Source organism: Coturnix japonica, chromosome 14 (genome assembly GCF_054131305.1).
Source record: "Coturnix japonica strain WE chromosome 14, WE-NBRP24, whole genome shotgun sequence".
In the NCBI taxonomy this organism is placed as follows: Eukaryota; Metazoa; Chordata; class Aves; order Galliformes; family Phasianidae; genus Coturnix; species Coturnix japonica.
This window is the reverse complement of record NC_140676.1, coordinates 522,789-547,044: the sequence shown is the minus strand read 5'-3', so window position 1 is coordinate 547,044 and position 24,256 is coordinate 522,789. Positions and strand designations below refer to the sequence as shown.

Here is a 24,256-nt window from a genome sequence, read left to right as displayed (position 1 = left end):
ACTTTCTTGAAGCATCTAAAGCTCTGATTCAAGCTTGCAGAGTGACAAGTTACTGTGGTAACAAAACCTGTGTTTTTTCCTACACTAGGAGCATGCGATCCTGTCACATCTGCTCACAGCATCGCCAGGTCTGGCGTACAAAGATACATTCACTGATGGTGCAACCAGCATCTGCTTCCCTTCTCCCTGTGGGCAGCTCACTGTCAGGCTGCAGGTATCCCCGGGCTGCCCAGTGAGAACGGCTGGACGCAGCCTGTGCTCGATGTGATTCTGGGCTCCACCCAGCCAAGGCGCTCCTGAACAGCCAACTGTCTGCATGCAGAGATGACAAGCGTGTCTTCACGCCATATGTCTCCTGACTGCAATCCTTGCCACAATGACATCTCATTCAGCTCTGCTAAGGCAATGAGGTTTTGCTCAAAGACTGGATGAGTGATTTCTCTTACCACAAAGACAAATGTAATCAAATTACTCGGATACTCCAGGTGAACCAATGCTAAATAACATTCAAATTGTCCGTGCATTCAAATTTTCAGTGCAAGTTGTTTGTTCTGAACATTCTTCCTATATACAGTGAGCAAGTAGCACAGCCAGCAACTTCTACAGCTGTAATCTTGAGGTTAAGAGACAGTAAGTATCCATTGCAGATGCAAAGGGATTGTTCTACTCATGTGATTTTCTTGAGCAAATATTTTCTATACTGGGACCCAAACGTTACTCTTGCAAACTGAAAGTGAGTCACACGACATTGATGCCTTCACTACACACGGGGCAGTAGTTGCAAATAACGGTAGGCAAGGAGGATGATATTTGGTACAAAGCTTGCTCCAAGAGCTCCATTTCAAGCTGACAAGCCTGATCCCTTTGATGGAAGAAACACAGATGTCGTTTTAGAAACAGGCTCTTCACCATCTCTTCTACAAACTCTCCTAGCAACGGCAGCAGGAAGCTATGTGCCAGTATTTCAACTGTCTCTACTATAAAAGCATTCAGTATCTAATTCCTTGTTCATTTTAAGTCTGGACTGAGTTCCAATAGTAACAATGGCCAGCTGAATGATTTTAAAAATCATTCAATTACATCAAAGAGCAGTTATGATTGCTTGGATTCCTCAAGTGCACGCTTTCTCTTTGCTTTTTCAGGTTATTCTGTGGATTATTACAGCATCTTTCAGTGTGGTCAGATTTCTGACACATCCCTGTAAGCGTTTATCTGTCTTAATACAACAGCTGTCTTGATATCTAGGAAGTTCAGGTACGAACACAAACAAGAAATCCTGGGAAAGGCATTTCCTTTATGATGATGCATTTCTAGTTATAGTTTGTACACACAGGTAATGACAGGGATGGCAAATTCATTGCTCTCGTTTTAGTGGATTGTGGCACTCATGCAGAGCAGGAGGCAACCACATCAGCACCTCCAGCCAGGACAAGCCGAGAGAATGCCAGGTAATCCGAGCAGAATCAAGTAACTAAAGCAGAACACGACGCCAGCATTTGCCCTTTTCTCCCTCAGCTTCCTTTCCTTTTCGCATATTGCCCACGTCTTCCCACCAGTATGACTCCAGAGGTTCTGTGGAACTAAAATGAAACATTCCTAAGAGCAGACTGAGACACCAAAGGCTTTCAGATATTTCAGAGAAACAGAGTGGAGAGTTCATTAGGAAGGAGAGCCAGAAAAAGGAGAGCCACCTGCACCATTTGCCTCATTCCACCACAGTAGCAAAGCAACTAAGTAGCCTTTAGTAACAGTGAGATGGAACGCACATAATGCTGTATTCAATAACCTGCAGCTTGCCTGCGTACCTCCAGAACATCTCGCAAGGATCAATGTGAATTACTGTGAGAAAGACAGTGAAGATATTTAAATGCAAGAACTGAAACCATCTGCCCTTTGCTGTGGGCACAGCACAAGGAAGGCATGCACCCAGCAGTGCTGATGTGAGCTCCTGGCTGGCACCTGGTGCCCCAACAACAGGGAAAGAATACGACAGAAACCACCTTACCAAGAAGGGAAAAAGCCAACAAGCAGACACATCTCTTACACAGATCAGCTGCGTATTGTAAAGTGCTACGATAATGCAAATAGCAAAAAAAAAAAAAAAGAAAAAAAAAAACCTCATTTCCAGTTGAAGAGATGATCATTCACTTCTTACAGTCAGATGTGAGATGGTGCTTAAAGGGTTTATTATTTATTAAAACTTCAGCTTTCCAAATCCTGTATTTTCACCGAGTCCAAAACACAGACACTGACAAAACACAGACACTGGTATAAGCTGGAGATTGTTCAGCTGAGGAAACACAAATCGATGGTCTCAAAAACCTGAAATAAGCAAGTGCAACTGCTCCCATCTTACAGATCTGTTTTCTTTTTAAGGGGAAATCAGCAACTTTATGGGACCCACCCAAAGATTTAAAACAAAAACAAGAAATTATGTCAGTGCCAGAACTGCACTGTAACTTTTAAGCCAGGTGAGCACTGCCCTGTGCTCATATGTTAAATATTCCTTCTAAAACCACACACAATCTGACTCTTACTGTTATCTTACTCTACAGTGATCGGTTCTGGAGCATCTTCTAGAGAAAGCACCTGGTTTATCATCACTCTAATACTGCAAGAGCACTGTATTGACGCCTTTGGATGGCTAAGAATATCAAAACAATATGAGCTCAGGTTTACTTTTGCATTATTAGTCAGTTTTACTGCAAGGAAAATCAGACAGAAAATGCAGACTGAGCTGGGGTTTACTCTCTTAGGAAAGCAATAAATAATTGTCTAATACTGCTGGAAACCTACATGGAAGCAGCAGATATTTTGATACTAACAAAAGGATCTTCAGAGATTCGTCTTTCACACTAGGTATTGTTTTCAGCAGGCTTCATATACAGCAGCTTGCTGACTTCAACTCTGCTGAGACAGCTTAGTGCCTGCTTTGTTGGCAGCTGGAGTTACTTCCAAAATGAAACACAGAGATGGAATTAATAAGGCACTATACTGGAGGCAATGGCCAAATTGCTAAGCAAAAGCAAGACAGTGTAAGAGCCGATAAATGGCTACTCACCGGCTCAAAGTTCTAAAAAGAGCCCGCGATATCAACAAACCTCAACCTGTGCTACAGAAGATTATCCGTCTTTTTGTGTATTATACTCCAGTTAAACATGAATTTAATGGCATCTTTAAAATATCTGTCTTGCTTATTATCTGTTATGCAGTAAGAGGTGAATGTTTTCTAAATTGTCCAGAGTGACAATAAACCAGGTGACCAGAATGTAATGACCAGGACTGTGCCCACAGCTGATGACTGACTTTCTGACTTTCTCAGGCCTGCAAGAAGCTTTTGTTCCTTTGTAATTCCAAGCTTGGCTCTAGAGAAAGCTCAGACAAAACTTATCTAGGACCCGCACAGCAACTTTACTGTACCCTGCCTGTACAGTCCTAGATACAATGCTGTTAAATAAGCATTTATAAATACCATTAAGCCACTCTTTCCATTGACTTCAATTTCTTACAAATAAAATCCTGGTTAAACTTCAGCCACTCTCATTGTGACATACAATCACTAAAGGACCGCAGCTTAGAAAGAAAACACTCAAACTCATACCAAGATCCCTGAAGTGAGGGAAGGAAAAAAAAATGGAGCTTTAATCTTCCTGATTCTGTAAGCAATTTCAAGAACCACTAAAGAGTGAACTCTAAGGCTCCTCCCAGGTTCGGTCTGAAGCAAACTAAGCATGGCTGTCACCAAATAAGAGATAAGAAATCCACGTTTAAAAAATTATTTCAGCTTTTCAGATTCCAAGAATTTTTACACGCAACAGTGAAGAAAAACATTTTTAAAATCAGGAAAAATACCTGGACAAGTGTCCTTTTAAGGTGCCTGATGACTGGCTCACTCTCCAAAGATACTACAGTGGGGTCCAATATCGTGCGAACTACATGGTGGGGAAGCTGATGCTCCTCCCAGGTACATCACACAAAAGGACCTGAGAACAACAGCCTGGGTCAGTGCAGCATCTCTGGTAGTTGCTGGAAGAGAGTTCCTCCTCACGCTTGCTCCTCTGGTACGTCAAGGTAAAACACACGTAACTAACAATACCTCCTAAAGCAGAACAAAAAACTAAATCTAGCAGTCTCACAAGACAATCAAAGTCACTCTATGCACCAAGCAGACCCTCCAGGAGTAAAGAAGCAGAACTAGCACTGGTGGAGGGTACAGAAAGACTAATGATCCAGACAGAAGCTAGTTAATCAGGCTTGGAAGATGTCTTCTTGATAGAAAGATATGATCAACCAATGAGAGTTGGTTCGCCGTATGAAGGGAAGAAATTAACAGTCCATGAGAAGCTGCACCCAGGAAATAACACTGGCTAAACTTTCAGTGTTCCTGCCTCCACCTGCTGGCAAGGAGAGATGTTGCTGCTGAAGATTGCCGCTACAAAGATTATTTACACTTTCTTAGCAATGATTGTTTACAGCTGGAATCAGTGACCGACATTACCACACTGAGGCACTGAGCTGAGCTCCACAGTACTTCTAATAGAGAATAATCCACCCTGCAGAATGTGACACCTGCAGCTTAGAACCCAGACAAGTTGTTAAATGCCATACAGTTACTTATCTCTTCAGACAAGACCATAACAAATATACACAGCAAGAATTCACACGTTAAATAAAACGAGAAGGTACATACATATGTAAGCTAATTACCTGGTAAATGACATCTTGAAAAAGAACGGGAAAAGTGAGTGCAGCATCTTCTAATTCATTTAGACTACAGTGCACTAATGTTTCATCCTAAAAAAAATTAGCAGATGGTATGTAGGTCAGAAAAAAATATGAGCACAATGTTGAAAGTTGTCTAGATGTTCCTTTTAAGGTTACTTTATTTCTCCGAAAAATTTCTGTGTTAGTGCTGTCCTGATAGAGTTCTTTCATTATTATTGCAATTAAAAAACAAAATCACTTAGAATTGCACGGTAGTGGCATAATTAAAGAAGGTCTTCTAACTTTGTAGTTTATCCTGTTATTCAGTTCACATACACAACTGCCACTTTGAATCATCTTTCTGCTGATATGGCCACTAGAGGACGTACCAACTGATATCGCTCACGATAACATTCCTGACATCATTAATGGGGTCTGAAAAACACTCCAAAACAGAGATTGAAATTATTCTAAAGACAAATTTATTTTCTATAAATGTTTTTAAAAGTGGCTGAACAATAATGTTGTAATAATTAAAAGATGCATTCCTGGTCCATTTTGATGCAAAGCACATGAAGCTGAATTTTTCTATTTACTAAGACAGAAGTCAAATGCTTTTGCTTGTGTTTCTAAAGATACTCACCAAGTCTAAAACTAATGAAAATTCTGGTGTGCTTCTTGTTTTCAGTGGAAGAGCTGGCTTCCTGTTAAGTTGTTCTTCTGTTAGTGGTGGAACATGTTTGATGAAATAGTATCTGAAAAGAATACAGATTTTGTTGTAGAAATGTTTATGCATTATTAAATTGCTGTTGCTTTAGCCCAAGTAAATATTTAGAATACTTATGGCCACACGAGAAATAATTTAAAGCAAAAAACATTAATATAACAATGTGTACTTGAATCAAGTTGAGAGATTTTTTACTTAATTACCACAATAACAAAAAAATGTAGCAACTCAAATAACAGTTTATTAATCCAATACCCAACGTGATCGTTTTTATACTTCAAGCACAAATATCAGCACTTACGGATCAAAGACTTCCCAGTCTTCTTCATAGGTAGCTTCTGCATGAGCTGATGAGTAGCCACTGTCTGGAGATACTGGTGCTAAAATTCAATGAAAATGACCAAACCAAACATAAAACAAACAAAAAAATAACACAAGAGCTAGTCTTATTAGTGAAGTTTTTAAAAGTGAGAATTTGCATTTTATACACAAATACTTTAAGTAACAGTGAGAAAATCTCCCTTCAGCCCCACCCTGCCAATCCCCACACATTTCTCCTGAAATGGCCTGTATGGTTTCTTACAGCGTTTCCTCAGAGGATGAAGTCACGCCACCTACAGGACTTCAGGATCTGGCAAAATGCAACTGTCCATGTTACGAAGCAGAGCATCCCTTACTCTGTAAACTACCTGGGCAAACATCCCAGCCACAAAGCATTTGTTGGGGAGTTTTTGCCACAGAGCAACACCAGTGCCAGGCAGCCCTTGGAAGGCAGCACAAACCTTTCAGTCTGCAGCTCATTCCCAGCCCATGCCTGCAGCGCCCATCAGAGCAAGGCAACAGGAGCATTAGATGCAGACAGGGCAAGCTGATCCACAGGTCCATAGTGGATCACACATTGGCCCTTTTACTCAGAGCTACAATGTACTCTCTTCACAGTAAATCACATAAATCTCAGTACTCATCAGCTACCAGCATTTTCAGGATCTAGCAAAGATTTACGTAACTGTAAAGTAGTTGAAGTGGGCCCTGAATTTTATGGACACTATTTTTGTCCAAAATGACTAATGAGGTGTCTTCGGAAGAAAACGTGGATGATTAATGTAGGATCTTTATGTTCTTATTCATCCCAACATGTCATTCTAGTGTAAGGTACTAAAATGTCACAATTTTCCCTTTCATGATCAGCAAGTCTAGGCTATGCATTATTAATGTGTGTGTGAAGAGGAGTAAACAGTAATAAAAGTGTCTCTCTTCTTCAATGTCTGTTTTCATTCAAAGAACTGTTAGGAAGTCAACCATGTTCTACTGAAAATACACGAGATTTGCAAAAGCTGTGTCTCTGATGCATAAAAATGTTCTCTGTTGAACATAAGAGCTGACAATACCATTTACGTGCTTTAAGCAAATGTGCAATATTCAGATATAGAAAATTCTGGAACTAGGCTTCCCTAAGGGTGCTAATTCCCTACAGCTTCAGGACCTGAGTAAAACACAAGCGTGCATTTCTTACCTGTAAGTGGTGGCAAGTCACGATCGTTTGTTTCTTCTACTTCTTCTAAACCATTGTTGACAGTAGATCTGACCTGCACTGCTTGGCTAGTGTAAGCTGCTCCATTGGTTGATGTTGCAGTACTCGTAGTAATCTCATCTACCTGCTCCATATCAAGCTGTTTGACTATTTCTTCAGCCTCAACAGCCTGTCCTGGAGAATCTGATCCTGATGTTCCTGAATCAAGATTTCAGTGTACACAGTCATTATCTTTACCCTGAGGTACTGAACAGAACACTGATCAGCACTACTAAACACCACACAAAAATGCTTCAGAGTAACTGAAGGTAGCTTTATCTGATTTGTTTTCTAAAAGTAAGAACCAAAAGTACCACAGCAAATGTCTGTTTCAGACAAGGAACTTCACACCAGTATTTTATTTTACTTTTCCAATAAGAAGTAACTGCTAGGTACTTACAGAAGAAATGTTCTAACAAACATTAGCTCATTCTTTCTTTATTAATAATAACCCTTCTAAGAATTGGGAAGGAGATCTCCAAAAGTTTTTTTTACAAACTTTTGGTTTGTAAATCAGAATGAAGGTGTGCAGTCACCAAACGCAACATTTTAATATGAAAAGAATCAAAATAAAAGAACCATTCTCAGCTTTAAGACCACAGGCTTTCAAATAATGCCTACCATTTTTATTTGCTGGTGAAAAGAAATTGAAGACGGGAGAAAATATGGTTCCCAGTAAGGTAGTTCGCGGGGGACTCCCTGTGGCAGGATTATCTTCCAATTTCCCATTTTGCTTTACGTGTTGGTTTGTCATTTCGTAACTTCCAGCTTCTGTAAGTTATGAAGTGTAGAAAAACAGTTAGCAATTTAGTATCACACAAAATCACAACGCCATCTTCCAAACCCATCTGAGCCTCCACATTTCACATAAGTAAGTAGTAATTTGTCTTAAGAATTACGTTATGGACAAACAACTAATAGAAGCTTGAATCCTGCCTGTGTGCTTGATGATGGCGGTTTTTAAAACGCTGCACACCCATCACAACAAACACACACATACATTATAAAGTAAAATAATTCTTAGTTGTTATCAAAGATAACAAAGAACAGAATTCAACAAATCTTCCTGTTACACCAACACACCACATAACAATTAAGGTTTTCTATAAATGTGCATGAAAAGTACGCCCTACGAGTAAGAACTGCTGTCTCATGGGTGAGATCCAAGACATCACTCTGAGCCCATAACAAGACAAGTTATTTACTTAGCAGTAACAAGTCTTTGAGATGTCTGTCCATATGGACATAAGCAAATGCATGTTGTGCACATGAGCTGAGAGCTCAGCTGAGCCTGATGGAGCTGCACAAGTACTTCACACTTCTTGTCATTTTTACATAAAATGTAGGGTGTGTGTGAGCTGCAACTCGGTGCTTCTCTGCTACTGAATATCTTCACTGAGAACTCTGTGTGGTTACGATAGTAACATGCATTCAGTGCACTCTATGTGCATACCTCATACTATGACATTCAAGTAAACAGTTCATCTTTCACTTTTAAGCAGTCTGCATGCATCAATCACACAGTGAGTCAGTGCATACCCATTGTCTCTCAGACAAAAAAAACCTTAATTAGCAACAGTAAATACTCCCAAAATCATGCTACACAGACATCTGACAATTACCAAGCAGGTAATTCTCTCAGCCCATAACCCTCCCATCAATGAAGTCACTCATTTGGAGCCACTGATTTTAAAAACCTTGTTGGAATATGAAACTTGGCAGACGCCAGACAATGGATTCCAAAGTTACTGGAACACTGACAGGCAGCACAAACACATGAAGACTTGTTTCCTTAGGAAAAGAAGCCCAAAAAATGTGTTTTTTCTTTTTTTTAAGTCAGATCTGGAACCACAGCTGACACTTCAATTTTCATTGAATATTTTATCTAACACAAGTGTCTCAGCCTGTCAGTATTAGAGGTATTAAAAAGACAGTTTTCACAATGAGGTGATCAAACACCGGAACAGGGGAATCTCCACCCTTCCATATATCTGGAACTGATGGGACCAGGCCCTGAGGAACCTGCTGGAACATCACTCAGGGCTCTCCTCAAGTTGGATGGACCACGCTGGGGAGAAGCAGCCTTCAGAGGTCCCAGCCCATCTGCATTTTGATATGGTTCCACAACAGAAGCCTGTCTACGTGTTTGACAAGAGCTTTCTGTCTCTAAGGAATCCTGGTTACTATGGCAAAGGTCCTCAGTTGGGAAATATTTCACTATTTGTGAGGAAATGGAAGAGCTAAATAATATAATTATTAATGGCTCTTCTTTTGGGGAAAAAAGAGTTCCAAACCAGCTGATTATTACCATACACTGACAGCTCTTACACAGATCGTGCTACTTATCAGATGCATTCATTGTAACTTGCACTTGCAGTCACAGAAATCATATTCTGCTACCATACATTCAGCCCTGCTATTGCTGAGGTCAATCACAAAGCGCTTTGCAACCTTTAGCAATGAAGAAGTGTCCTGTATCAGTTACCAGCTGGAAGATCACTGAGTCACCACTCACACGTAGCAGCGTACAATTAGAACGTTTACAAACCTCCATTCACTTGACCTTTCCGTCTTACTCGGGAGATCTGTTTATTAGGCTTTTCTCCTGTTTGAGGTGTGGATGTGATCAAGTTGTGATCAATATCCCGTTCAATTCTACTTCTTTTTGCAGGATTTTCTCTTTCTTCCTTAAAACAGAAAAGGGGAAAAAAGAAACATACTGAGCAGTGCCTCTTTTCTCCACTGAACACTACAGAACAGTCACTGTGAGGGAAAGTCCCACAGACGTGTTGGTTGTCCTACACCCAGAAGCAGAAAACACAATGTGCATCTGACCAGCTGGAATTCTAAACTCATGTGAACTGATGCAGCTCAAGGTACACAGCAAGGTATTGAGAGAGAAAATTGTACAGCAGAAATTCCAAGTACAACAATTGCATTTAAATGCTATTTTAATGGGCAGCAAATTTACAGTTATCTCAGTGCTGTGGAGTTAGGGAAATACAGAAACATGACAAGAAAATGGTAAGAAAACTGATTTCTCTAGCAGTTCAAATGTAAAGGAAATAAACTTTCTCCTCCTTGTTCCCCCAAAGGGCCCAATGCACCTTGGCACAGCAGCAACCTAAATCCTAAAGCATGGCCTACAGACTGCACTGAAAGGTAAGGGGTCAGACAAAGCAAAATGAATGGAATTGAATACAAAAATAAATAACAAGGCCACTGAGCATATAAAAGTGAATTAAAATTTCCATGCTAGAGTTACAAAACCACCTTTCTCAGAGCAGCAGTTTCACATCATTAAAAAGTAAAAGAGAAAAGCAGTTTGCTTGCTCCAAAAAAGAATGAAACTGATCCTTCAGAACAACTGATCTAAAGCCTATGTTAAGAGTGCAGCACCTAAAGGAAGTACTGGCAGACATGGAAGTGCACAGACCCTGCAGTGGAAACAACACGTGTGAACACCACGCATCCCAAAAGCTCCCACTGGCAACATCTGCATGACCCAAACACCTTGGTGAGAATAGTCTAATTACTACCTTGTACAATTAATGAAATCGTATATACCATCAATTCATGCAATGGCTCGCTGAACAGATAAAAGAGCAGCAAAGCATCTCATTTTCTGGGTCATTTGTGCAAATTCAACACGGGGGAAAAAGGAAAAGGAGAAATGAATTAAGTTTGAAAAGCAATTCACTGCCCTTCCCACAACAACTGGCAAAAGGTACCACCCCACCTCAGAGAACAGGCTGGGGCTGTGCCATGGAGAAGGATAGAGGGAAAAAAACACAACAAGAAATGAGCCCTGAAGCACTAATAAACATTGATGCAATATGTGCATCAATCAGTAGACAAGGAGAGTGTGACACTATCACAAACAAAAGTGTCAGAGTTCAAGTGGTTTGTAGCTAGAATTTAAAGATGAAATTACATACAAGGTTGTAATTCTACTTGGTTCATACAATGAAAATGTCATTGCACAGATACATAGTTAAATACATCTATTAAGTGCTTGTTTGCATGAATTACACGATCTATTCAATATAGCCAGCTATAATTGGTAACTGCCATAAGGGACGTGGCAGTGTCACACCCCCATGAGCCATTCATTCACTTTTGCTACATTTCCAGGAAGTCTGTATGTGTGAATGAATGGCCTAAAGCGGCTCAGAAGGTCCTGACAGCACAGCACAGCAGGCAGCACCATTTATTTAGGGCTACAACTCCCCAGACCAAACAAGTTTAGTGCAACTGCAAATTCCATAATATTTCAGATTTCTAAAACTTCATCATACTAACAGTGCTTCCTGTACACATGCACCTATAGGTCTTTCTGGTGTATCCCATTTGTCGTGTTGTGAATGAATACTTTCGTATTCCACAAGGATTCCTGTCTTCCACAGGAGCTGTGATTTGGAAGACCCCAACAGCGCAGCCAGCAGCACCCACACGTCAGTCTCTCATTTCTCCAATGGAACAGCATTATTGTTCTTTCAGTATTGTTTGCTCAAGGGATGTTCCCAACGAGCCATCTATACCACTCCAGATAAATGATTTATGACTATCGGCAAAATCATCAAGATACACTAGCTCTGAAGATGTGGCCATAAATCTATATCATATCTACAGGGATGGAGATTTTCACGTATCCATAAACGAACTGCTATGCAAGTTGCACACATGCACTATCTCAAGAGTCCTAATGTTTCCATGGCAGCCACAAGACTACTTTGTTAAGTCATTAGCGCTTTGGAAGATAGCCCGGCAGTATCAGTATCGTGCCGAGCTAATGCCACTGGAGCCACTCCAAGTTCTGCTACAGACACAGGAGAGGACATGAAAGGGAACAGAAGAAAACGTGGACATTTTATATTTAAAAAAAAACTGTCAACAAAAGAATGAAATGTAATTCAAAGGTATGGGAGAGAGGAGTCAGCAATTGAAAGAGACAAAGAAAACAAGACATTTTAGTTTTGAATTCCTACATAAAATGTTTTGCTTATGTTTCAGCTTGTGGTTTTGCAGCCAAGGCGCTGTACAGTCCTGCTCTGTGATGCTACACGTAAAATGGATTCGCTGCCCCGGTTTAATGACAAATGAAACACAAATGGCGTCAACCAGTTACTTTTTTTTACTGAAGGATTTTTGTCAGCACCTCAATGTTTCCATGATAAGTAATTAATTAACATGGTAAAGGTTAAATTTCACAATATTTCTGACAATTTAAGAATACACTGTTATGTGAATTAAAATTATTTCAGCTTCACCTTGTTGCCAAGTTGTCCTTTCAACACCTGGTTCGAAAAAGCAGGAAACGATCCTGAATTTGAATCCTTTTTGTTTTTCTAAACCATACAGTTTATGACACTGTATCTGCTGGTTTATGACATTTCAGGTTTTTTGTTTGGTTGCTTTTGTTCCTTCCATTTACAGCTACACAATGTCAGCACTGGATTGCTGGGACTGAAGGAGCCTTTTCCAGCCGGCTCCTCCTCCCAGAATAAAGCGGTTGTTAAAGCAGTTACAAGGTTACGTTCAGCCCATCAAAGTAACACTGAGTTCTCCCCCAACAATTCCTTTCAGCACGTTTGAACACGTGAAGATCAGCAAGCACAGGTTTCTGTATGGGCCAACACAGACGAGATGAAGTGGTTCAGCCCTGCCTTTACCTTTCCAATTACCTATTTGTATTTATTCCTAATAGAACCATTCCCAGAATCTGACACCATTAACAAACCAAAGAAGAAACCCACTGACACCATACCTTGGGCGTGCTGCCTTTAATGAACTTTTTGATTGAAGACAGGAGGCCCGTCTCATTTTTCTGTGGCTTTCCCCCGCCGCCAGGCAGGCTCTCCTCCACCTCCGAGTGTTTCCTCTTCGCCCTCTGAGCACGCTGCGTGTGAATTGGATTTGATTGCTGAGAAGCCTTCCGCGTTCTCAGCCTCATTTTCATGTGTACCACATGTAAAGCTACAAAGGGAAAAGCAAGTGCAGTTAGTCATTGAGGAAATGTATTGGGCTTCAGCTCATGAACTGAAGAAGTGATGTAACACTGACAACGTTCTCATGCACGGGCTTCTACCCCCAAACATACACAGCCTCATTTAAATGAAAGAAGAGCTATTTAAGCTGGAGCACAACGCTGGCAGAAGAACAAATGAATATAATCTGGCCGCAAACGCATCTAACCATCAGATCAATGAGAGCACTGCATAACTCTGCAGCCTGAGTAGCAGGAACAAAACATTCTGCGTTTAAGATGGAGAGGATTTTATGGTGCCCGATGTCTTTGGCTTCCAACAACCAGATACAGTGACCTGTGCAGCGCTATCCAGCCCCACATTCCTCACAATACAACATTTCAAGTCTCCACATTAAATTTGAGATGAAGCATGAATCTAAATTCACGTCAAGAGTTCACAGAAGAAGGAATCATAAGTGAGACTATGCATTAGGCATGGGTGAGGATAAGGCAGCTGGCCAAAGGAACCTGAGATCGATCTTCAATACAGCGGTACTTGGGAATGAGATTAAACCACAGGAAGATTCATGCAAAGGCGGCATTTATTAGAGCAGAGCAACAGGCCATTTCAGAAAACGTGTCACGTTAATCTCCAGCCTTCAGGTGGACTGACTGCTGCTACAGTTAAACCTGAGCACAAATACAACGGCCTTTCTGGGCTGCTCATCAGCCTGCTGCAGCTGGATGGAGCTTGTGCTCAGGATGATCTGAATGGGACTCGTGTGCTTCAAACTATTCCCATGCTGGACAGGGAGCAGAGAAAAGGAGCAGCAAGAAATCCGTCTGAGTTGTATTGCACTGAAACCCAACGGAGCTGCAGTGTGCTGAAGCACCACTCAGAGTAACAGCCAAGCTAAGTCACAACACTGAGCTATTTCTTTTTCTTCAAGAAATGCATCTTCTTATCACAACAGGAATTAGAAGCTACCTTTGTTAGCATGTAACTTGTTGCCGAATAGATAAATAGTTGACAATTCTAAAATATGGGTAATGCAGCAACAACTGCTTTCCTGTTTAGTTAAAGGCAGTGCTGGGGCAGGTACAGCTCAGCCAGCAGCACTGACAGCTGCTCACCACCAGCCTGAGCACTGCAGTCACTGGGGCTGGTTTGCAGCCAGGTACATCCCAGTCTCAAATGAAAGGAGTTCCAGCTAAGGAAGAACAGCACAGCTGAGGACAGGCTTCTGAGAAAGCAGGAGTGCTGAAGGGTATGGCCGGGAGTTCAATGGTTCAGTTACACGTGGTATTTGTGTTCACTGCTGACAAGCACGGGACTTGGTTTTTCATACATACATGGCCAGCGCTTTCCATCAGCACAGAACACAACAGCAGTGACAGCTCGGATGAAGTGAAGTCAGGGCAGCCAAATGACTGCTGTAGCTACGGCAGAAGGGGGCTGAAGTTCCAGGAGTGTGAAGACAGAAACCACAGTCTAAATGTACAAGAATTGGCTACCTGTAATCTTAAGCCCCCCAGTAACAGAGCCATTAAAACTCACGGCCCACACGAGTATACTTTCAGTATTAATACTTGCACCAGAAGTTGCATTTAGCTTAAAAGATTCACCTGCATGCAGAAGAATGAAAACCATCCACAAGGATTTAGACCCAGTTTTCTGTTCCTCCTTACAACAAGGGAAAAAAGTTAACAACAACATTCTTATGCAAAAAAAGTAAAATGAAAGCGCTATCAGAGCTTGGATCACGACTTTGCTTCCTTACAAGTTGCTGCCAGATGTTTTTGTGTATAATTTCTGCTGGGAAGAGCCCACAGCAGCAGCCATCCGCTCCTAGTGCATGTCTGCACCAAGATGATCTAACATCAGCAGATGGAATGAGCCATGGACACCTCACAAAACAGAACACATCTTTACTTTGGAAGCATTCAGAAGCGTATTATATTTTAGTACGTTCTCATTGACTGAGCAGCACGAGTTAACCAAACCATTGCCACAGGTGGCTGAATTCCCAATCCAGTTAACATTCCTCAGCATTCCTGCATTTGGAAGAAGTGCTGACCGGGTCCTAACAGGAATTACAGCCTGAGACAGAAAATGCCCATTAAACTTTTAAAGCAAGGAGTCTAAATATATCAGCGTTCAAGCTAAACAGTTAGCAATGTGCTGGAACGAGGTTAGAGAAAAACAACATTGCTTTGCCATGTTCAAAACATTCTTAGAGCTCTCCCAGGAGCTCCAGTCCTTCCAGGCTTTGTAAAGGGAGATTCGTTTGCTGCTACATCGACCTGTTCAGGAATCTTTTATATTTGTTTTCTTTTCCTGAAAGCACCCTCTCATTTGGTCAGTTATATGGGCAGCTCTTCCATCTATACAGCAGGGATGCCAGCAGGGCTCCAGCACAGAGAAGCGAGCAGATTAACACTACTACCAGCCCAGCTATCAGTGCCCTCAAACAGCCACCAGCGGGCCTGGCTCCTTCCTGCTGTGCCAGCCAGCCCTGCACACCACCCACCCACTGCACTGCTGGCCTCCCTGCAGCACAGGACTGGGTGCACACAGCTGCAGGGAACATGCCAGGCTGAGCTCCTTGCTCTGGACCCGCTCGCTGTGCCAGGAGCTGCACTACAGCCACAGCCAGAACAGCTCTGACGTTCACTGTACGCAGGGCGCTGGTTACCGACCCCAACTAATTTCCGGCCCTTCATCCTCTTTCAGGACCCTTCCAGCAGCTCAGAGTTCTCACCGTATAACAGCGCAATTGCTTTCCATCCATTTCTGATACTGAAATATTACCCAAACATCACAAGCCCGAAGCGAAGCAAATGCATGAACAGCGAACACACCAAACACTGAATGAGTCAGGTTGTTTTCTGCATTACCCACGTTACCCATGGGCTCACTGCCCATCAACCGTGCCATCATCCCACACACAGGAATGGGCACCTATGGGACAAAATCCCTGCGAGTGACTGGGATCTCTAACTAGAGCCCATCTCCATATGTTCTTGAGTTCACGAGGACTTCTTGTCCCACCACACCCAGTACTATAGTTTTAGCTATTTTTCCAAAAAATATTGAAGGAAAATCAGGTACGGCACACGTAATTACAGGGTTTAAGGTGTTCTGATGCAGGAGAAGGTTTAAGACGGTGAAAGAACAATAGCGATCAACAGTAGGAAGATACAACTGACAAGAACATTGAAAATCACAGCGTTAAATGATTCCGGCATTTCCCGCAGCACTCAGCAGTAACACCCAGCTGCCAGCACTGCAAACAGCGGGTTCCAGCTGTGAGCACAGGCAGAGCCGTGCAGGACCCTTCAGACCGCAGCCAGGTGAGCAGTGGCAGCACACAGGCACAGGTCTGCTCTGCCTGGCCCCAGGGCTGTGCTTCCCAAGGGGAGCAGAACTGCCCGGCTGTGTTGGGATCCTCAGCGTTTTGCAGTGACTTCTGCTGCCACGGATTACATCAGCCTCCTGTTGTGGATGCGGCATGGAGTGATGGAGTACTTTTTCATATGCCCGAGTACAGCTGTATCCCAAGTGACAAAAGGAAGCCAGTGAGCTGCTCTACCCTCTGAGAGACTGTGCCCATACAAGAATTTTTGCCATCATGGAGATGATGACCGTTAAGTACGACAAATTCACCCTGCAATACACACCATGCTGAAAAGCGTGGAATACATTTGACTGCAACAACCACAATATTCTTCCCGTACTATTTGCACAACGTCACTTAGAATGTCCTGATGCAAAGCCAAGAAGGCAGCACAACTGCTTTACTCCTCTGATTGTAAGCAGCAATGCCAACTCATGCAGCTTGTGTTGCAGATACAGACAGACATGGGATCGGAGCACACAAAGCTGAGCTGTTATCAAACATAACTGCGTTCTGCCACTGGGTTTGGAGTGGGGAAATAATGTGAAGCCTCAGAGCCACCAGTTCAAGTGATCCAGAGCTGTGCTGAGAAATCACATCTTTCATCCAGATATTCCCAGACACACAGGCTGGATTGCAGCAAGCAGGTCCACAGAAAGAGGAACTGAGGAGAATATTGACTCCCATCTCCTTTTAAACAAATAAAACCAGTAGTATTTCATCAGCACATTTCATTACTGCGATGTGACCCAGATTTGAAGTAGGAAGGAACAACCCTGCAAGGAAACACATTCATTGAGGGGACTGAAGTCCATCCACACAGCACTGGGGATCCTGTCAAGAACTGTCTGACCTCATGGCAGTGCAAGCAGAAGCCTGAGTCACCATGGGAAACCCAGAGGAAATGAAATGACATCAGCCTGTGCCTGGTGAGAAGGGAGAGCTACGGGACTGAGATAAGGTGAGCACAGTGGCAGCCCTACCCACAGCCACAGCGCAGCCCAGGAAATCACTCACAGAGCCTCCCATGCAGACCAGCCCCACAGCGCCTCATCAGCTTCAAGGAAATGCTTTTTGTTGGTCCAGAGGTGTTGAGATGTCTCCCTCTCAAAGATTCTTGGCCTTTCTTTAACCAGTTTATTCTCCTGCCCTGGAAAATTACAGTAATTTCATCTTATTCCAGCTGATGTGCTTCATATTTTGCAACATACTACATTGCTTGTCCCCCTTCCCCAATCTCCCGGCATGTTTTTCCACAATGTGAGAAACAGCCATCAATCAGCTGGGAGGTCATGGGGCAGGAGACCGAAGTAGTGCCACTGCAGGGCAGGGAAGAGCAAAACATGAGGACAGCAGTCTATGAAAGCAGCAAAACTCCTTTAAATGCAATCCCTCCATGTACCAGGCTGGGGCTCAATGTGTGGCTCTGCTCTCCTGAAGTCAGTGTCCCCCCCCAGGAGAATCATTGTTCTCATCAAGATTTTGCTAAGCATGATGAGGAAGGCTTCTTATAATTGGCCCTAAAAATAATTGTTCTGTTACCATATTCTTCTGCTCTCACAATCCTATTTCCAGGCACCGTTGTTTTGCCGCTGCTGCGCTAGCAAGGCTTTGTTTTGATTGCACTGCATGCGTTTGGAACTCAAAGTTTATTCCCTCCTGGCCAAGATATTTGTCTCTGTGACTGCGGGTACACACTTGTCATTAATTCAGCCCTTTCAGTTCAGGTCAGACACCAACCAACAAAGAGAAACGGAGAGCAGAGTTAATTGTAGAACAGCTAATCTCAGAACGCGGCCCAAATCTGTTGCAGCAGAAAGATATTATTTACAGTCTGTGATGCTGCCAAGACAAGAATTTTACATTAGTCATCCCTGGATATTGTGGCGCTCACCAATAGTTGGGATGTTTGCAAATCAAAGTTTGCAGCGCTCGAGCTGGAAGCAGCAGCAACAAATCCCAGCAGAAGCAGCGCTGCTCCGAGGGGCTCCTGCCACAGCAGCTGCCCAGGACACGCTGCGCCCTGCGGACATTTAATCCACGCTGCCAGGCACACAGGAGCCTATTTTTGGAAGTCGGCTCCCTCTCGTTGCACGCCTGTAACCGACAGGTCGGCCGACACTTCCTGAGCAGCACAGCCGGGATGTTGGCAGAAGCTGTGACCGCACAGAAACCTGCAGCAGCTCCTGGTAGCGCCCCTGCACAACCACTTCTCCAGCTACAACAACACACACACACACACACACACACACACTGCAGCTCACTCACAACCAGTGTCTGGCACCGTGACAACAAACTGTACTTTTGCTTTCACTAAAAGTTTTTTCTTCTTTTCCTTCTGAGTGAAAAACACACAGGAAACATCGCAGGCTGCTCAGTGCGAAGGTGTGTGAGCTTTCTAAACAATATCCCAGTTATGCAAAGCACAATAACTACAATTTAGCAACAGCAGCACAAGCTTTGTAAGCCACACCAGCCTTCAAACATGCCATAATGTTCACAGCCTTCTTTGGTTCTACCCCGTGTTTCACTTATTTATTTCACAATCTAATTGCCCCCATTTGGTCTTACATCTCGCCAACACTTCAAGATGTGTGAGACACAAGGAAATAGTGTCCTTACAGTAAAGCAGCAGATACGGTCCTGCAAACAAGCAGGGCATTGCTCTGCTGTTAGAGAACATCTATTTGTCTGTCCCCTTCCTTTGGAAAGGTGATGTTTGTAAGGAAGGCAGCAGCTCCAGTCCAGCTGTTATTACTGCGTACAGTACTGGTTTACACACTGAACAATACACACACACACACACACACACACACACACATACAACCAGCCACATCTCGGTGTGCCTGGAAACCTGGGAGACTCTGAGTCAGAGAAAAGGGAAACGTGCAGCTTTTTCACAGGGCACAGATCCATGGACAGCACCAGCACAGCGGAGTGGAACACACAGCTCAAGTCCGTTCAGCTCCACACTTGCCCCATGAATCCGACTTACGTGTTATAAAATAGAGAAATCTGCAAGAAAGAGAAGTGCTGACACCAGCCCTGAGCTTCAACAGCTGTTGGACCTTTTTCAAGTCATTCTGCAGCACCAGCAGCGAGTGCAGCCCCTCCAAAGGGAGCTCACATTAGGAAACGGCCACGCTCTATTTTGAAGCACCTCCCCAGCACAGAGCTGGCACTTGCAGTCCCTCCAGCCCGCTGTATTTTCAGGCCAGCTTGCTAAACTGAAACACTTCCACACATGAATGGGGATCAGAATGAAAACACACAGCTCCCAGCAGGGGACAGGGCAGTCACAGCAGTACTCTAGTAAGCCCGGGGTTAAACAGGGTTAAAGCAGCGTGCCACCATCATCCACCTGTAGCCACAGAGATCAGCACAGCTGCTCAGCTGGCAGCGTAATCCTGAGCGTGGCTATGGGGGGGAGCAGCAGCACAGCACTCTGGATGCTCAAGGGAACACAGGAGCAAGGGCTGCCCCAGCAGCAGGACGGAATGGGGCCCTGCCATGGGGCAGTGCTCAGCTGTGGGGCACGGCCTGGGCCTGGTCCTGCCCCACTGCTCTCCTGGTGTGAGCAGGGGCAGCAGGGTTTGAAGCAGGGATTGACTGTGCTGTGCTCAGGACCACAGCCTGCTGCCAGGCTGTTTTGTTGGTGTGGCCACTGGCACCACTTGGGTTTTAAATGGTTCTTGTATTTGCTGGCAAGTTATTTTAACAGAGATTATTCAGCCATAAGTTTATAAAGCAACAGCATTTGATGTCAGGATTTCATTTCCTTTCCTTTCCTTTCATTGCACGCTTTGAAGAGCTGTATTATTTAGCAAAAACATTGGTGAGCTTTTCCTAATGCACTTGTTGATTTTTTTTACAGCCTGGCTTCCATTGGCCCATCTCATCACCCTGCCCACAGCCGTGGCTGCCCGTCCTGCCCTGTCACTGCAGAATTGCTCACAGCACCGACCCAACCCGGCAGAGGGAGAGAAATCTCCAACACGATCCTACAGGCTGCCTGAAAACCAACAGTGTGAGGCCATGGGAAGCCCAACCTCCACGTGCTCTGCTGTTCGAGTGGCTAGATGGATTATTTTGGCTTGCAATTATCTTTCCAGGAAGAATCCTCATTTCAGACATGATATGACAACAAAATAGCTCAGGAAGAGAGCTTGGGAAGGCAAAACACTGGGCACAGCGTTCACACTAAAGGTCAGCATCGTCTGTCCCTGAACACTACAAAGGACCAAAGCTCTTACATAGTGATATTTGAAAACACTGTGCTTTGAAATGGAAAAGAAGGGACTCTACCACATCCTTATCAGCCATAGATTTTATAAAACAAAACTCAGTTTGTTACACCGCCTTTGGATGAGGACAAACACAACGAGGTAGATGAGTTCCAACACACCTGCTGCAAGCAGAGCCAATTCAGCTGCACAGAGCACACCACCAGCACCTTAAGTGTGCTCCTAAGCAACATACAACTAAGGAGCTCTAAATACAGTCATTACTGCTGTCCAGGAGCATCACTTCTGATACCTTCAGCTCTCCAAAAGTTTCTTCCAAATTCACATTTTGATAGCAAAACAAAGGAGACTTCCCAGTCATCTTTAAATTGATTTAGTTACAACTGCTTGGTCTTGAGTTTAAGAAGGTGTCAAATAAACTGAGCCACACAATTCAACCAAACACGGACTATTTAAATCCAGTTTACACAAGGCCTGTAAGAACTGTCAACACTCACACATGTATTTCTGCTATGTACAAATTACCTCCTTTCTTTCTCAGAAAGCAAACCTTAATGCTGCAGGCCCTGCTGTACCTCGCATTGGCAAAAGCACACAGCCTCACTGCTGCCCATGTAACTACTAACACCCTCGTGATCCACTCACCTCCTCACCATGCAGCACAGGCAGCAGATGCAGCAGCACCATATGACCCAATGCAGCCCAAAGGTGTTCAACCACAGCCAGGGCAGCTCCTGTACCCCAGGGAGATTCAGCAGGCACAGAACGAGAGAAGGTGTCAGCAAAGGGTGAAAAGGGACGTTGCCAGTGTGAGCAGGGCATTGGAAAACAGAGAGCACAAAGGCAAACCCACACACCAGCCCTGCTACCTCGTCAGCCCACTCCTTCCTGAATCAGCAAATACAACACACTGGCTCTGAGAGGTAAACTAGAGAAGAGCAAGCCTGGAGGAAACTGCTGGGGTGAGGCAGGATCCCACCACATGCAGTGAGACATAGGGATGTACAGATGCTGCCATTTGGTGCTCTGCAGACACGGGTACCCGCAAAGCCCTGGCCAGAACAAGGATACCTGCCCAGTGCGCCCTGCCATGAGTCCAACCAGGGCTGTTCTGGCCGGCAGGAATGGAAAAGCGAGGAGGAGATGATGATTTTCTGTAATCAAACACAGCTAAAGCAACACGCCTCCTCGTGAGTGTGAGCGCAACTTGTGCTGGCACACGGAACCCCTTTGTGCAGGGTTTTACCACTAACAAGGCGGCTACCGCTGTGCCAGCGCAGCCCTTGTGGTACAGCCTAATCCTGAGACTGAATTACCTGCCTTCCTCTAATTAGCACCGCCTAAAATGCAGGGTGAATGAAAGCAATCATATTTTAGAATGGCCTAAAGTAAACTGAGTTATGACTTCCACTGAATCAGCACAGCTAAAGCCAAATTGCACAGAACGGCTCTGATTTGATCCGAGCTCCTGCTAATTTACTAACTTCAATTAGCCATCCTTAAACACAGCCTAAATCAAGGCGGGCTCCTTTTCTTTCACGGGAGGCTTCAGTCATGCTCACATGCCCTACAGTATCGCTTTCCTCGCCTTCCTCTGCTGATAATGACACACGTGCTGTGCTGCATGTTTGTATATATAGGTGTACGTATTTGCATATGTAGGTAAATTCCAATCCAAATGTTTTAGTTGTGTAACTTTTCTCCATACACCTTGTGTATCAGCAGTGAATGGGAGGATATTTATTTTAGCCTTGTACTACTGTAGGTAAGCACACAGCTTCCTTTCTCGATACTCTGAAGTTAACAGCTCCTTTCAGTTAAGCCTCATTTCATCATAATCCTTATCTTGAAGTTACACTGCTACAATATTTTATATTCAAAACGACAAAGTGCTTCATGCCCTCTACCTCGACTGCTCACCTAACAAAAAACACCTCAATTCAGGAGTTTGGACCATTTGGGATAACTTCTCTTTCTGTCTCTTACAAGCAACCTGAGCATCCACCCCATGTTGTGGGCAGAGCGCTCATTAAAGCAGATGGAATGAAGGTGCCTTCCAGACAGCGGCTGTGGGGTTACTTTCACCCAGATGCACATGAATCCAATGGACGGGGCTGAACACTCATCAAACTTTGCCCATAGGGAGCTGCATCCTTCTGGTCAGGTGGGAACACACTTCAGGCTTCCTGCTACTCAGCTCACTGCTCTCCTGTACCATCATCCTGCTCACTGCTCTCCCTGGATCATGAGGTGAGATGAAACAACTTCTTTTCCACAGTTAAGAGGACTTTAATCAAAGTAATTATTGAATCTGATCTGATTAGGAAGTAATCTATTTACCAAAAGTTAAGACTGCCAACTGGGAAACCACTATCCAGCCTGTGATTGCTTCAGATGGGGATGATTTCATGCTTAATTTTTCAAGTGTTATTGAATATGTCATCTATGAATGTAAAATATTTATTTTTCTAAACTAATAAATAACCGCTATCTCGGCAACGCGACGTGCAAACAACATGTTATGCTGGCTTGATGTCAAGCATCTGCGTGTGGGTTCTCCTGGGAGCAGGCAGAAGTGATGCGCTGCACCTGGCACTGCTCACCAGCAAACACCCCGGGCACTAAACGCTGCCCTGCTCCCAGCAGGACAATTCCTCTTGGTGAGCCAACCCACACAGCTCAATGCTCCCCTCCAGGATCAGGGAGCACCATTCAATCCCAGCACTCTGCCCCCTGACAACACCAAGCCGTTCTCTATTTGATTCACCAACAACGTGCTTATGGCACGGATTTGCACTTTCTGAAGACTTGTCTGGGATGTATAAACACCAAATGAACTCTTCACGTACAATAGAAGAAAAACAACCTTCCACTTAAAATGTACAAGGGATCGGTGCCAGTGCTGTAGTGGGAACACAAACTGCTAAGGAAAGAATTTCATTCTGACTTGGCTCTTTACTCTGTGGGCTCACAGGAGTAAGAATCCTCACATCTGATGTGCTCAATGTGCTCACAGCTCTGAATCACAGCACTTGTTTAGAGGAACACTCCCCTGCAGTGGGCAACGGAGACACAGCTGGGCAGGGAGGGCACAGCCTCCGACCCCAGCTACTCTGTGCTGGTATCAGCCACATCCAAAGGCTGTTTGCTAGGAACTGGCTCCCCAAAAACTCAAACCACGTGTGTAGGTAAGAGCTCGACAGCGGCTGAACAGTGAGGGGCCACAAACTCTTCAACTGGAAAGGGCATCTCCAGTTTCATAGCCTTAATGTTTTGACTTGTGAGATTAAAGACATCCTGAAGATGCTCTGGAACCTCCAGGTATCCTTTCCAGCGGGCAAGAAGTCTGAAGCTGCTGTCAGAGCGTACAGATGTCTAGAAATGCACATTCATTTTACATGTCTGCCAAACTCCAGCCCTGCCTGATACATACACGCTGCTCTGCCTTTTCTTGGGAGCTCCTGCCAAAACAGCTCGACTTTCAGTATTAGTAAAAGTGTGCAAGTACTCCAAGTTACTGCTCCACTTACACCTATGGAAAGGTTTCTTACACAGGAGCGAGATATTTGCATTGAAAACTGTCAGAAGAGGAAAAAGAGATTCTCAGTTTTCTGCATAATAGTGTTTTTGTCAGTGTCAACTTTG

General features: G+C 43.9%; 1 protein-coding gene across 3 annotated transcripts in view; it reads right to left on the bottom strand.

Annotated features, from left to right (window-relative positions):
- Positions 1 to 24,256, bottom strand: part of CTDSPL2 (CTD small phosphatase like 2) — a 32,701-nt gene that overhangs the window by 6,560 nt on the left and 1,885 nt on the right. Inside the window, exons 2-9 of one of the 3 annotated variants that reach the window (XM_085515161.1) lie at positions 12,769 to 12,977; positions 9,550 to 9,688; positions 7,623 to 7,772; positions 6,945 to 7,160; positions 5,733 to 5,811; positions 5,348 to 5,459; positions 4,708 to 4,794; positions 3,853 to 3,983 (exon numbers count right to left, since the gene is read on the bottom strand). In XM_085515161.1, the coding sequence (XP_085371287.1) occupies positions 3,933 to 3,983; positions 4,708 to 4,794; positions 5,348 to 5,459; positions 5,733 to 5,811; positions 6,945 to 7,160; positions 7,623 to 7,772; positions 9,550 to 9,688; positions 12,769 to 12,960 (1,026 nt within the window). In that variant the 5' untranslated portion in view covers positions 12,961 to 12,977 and the 3' untranslated portion in view covers positions 3,853 to 3,932. Of the gene's footprint in view, positions 1 to 3,852; positions 3,984 to 4,051; positions 4,100 to 4,707; positions 4,795 to 5,347; positions 5,460 to 5,732; positions 5,812 to 6,944; positions 7,161 to 7,622; positions 7,773 to 9,549; positions 9,689 to 12,768; positions 12,978 to 24,256 lie in introns of those variants that run through there. The other 2 variants (XM_085515162.1, XM_015873289.3) reach the window with 2 other exon arrangements.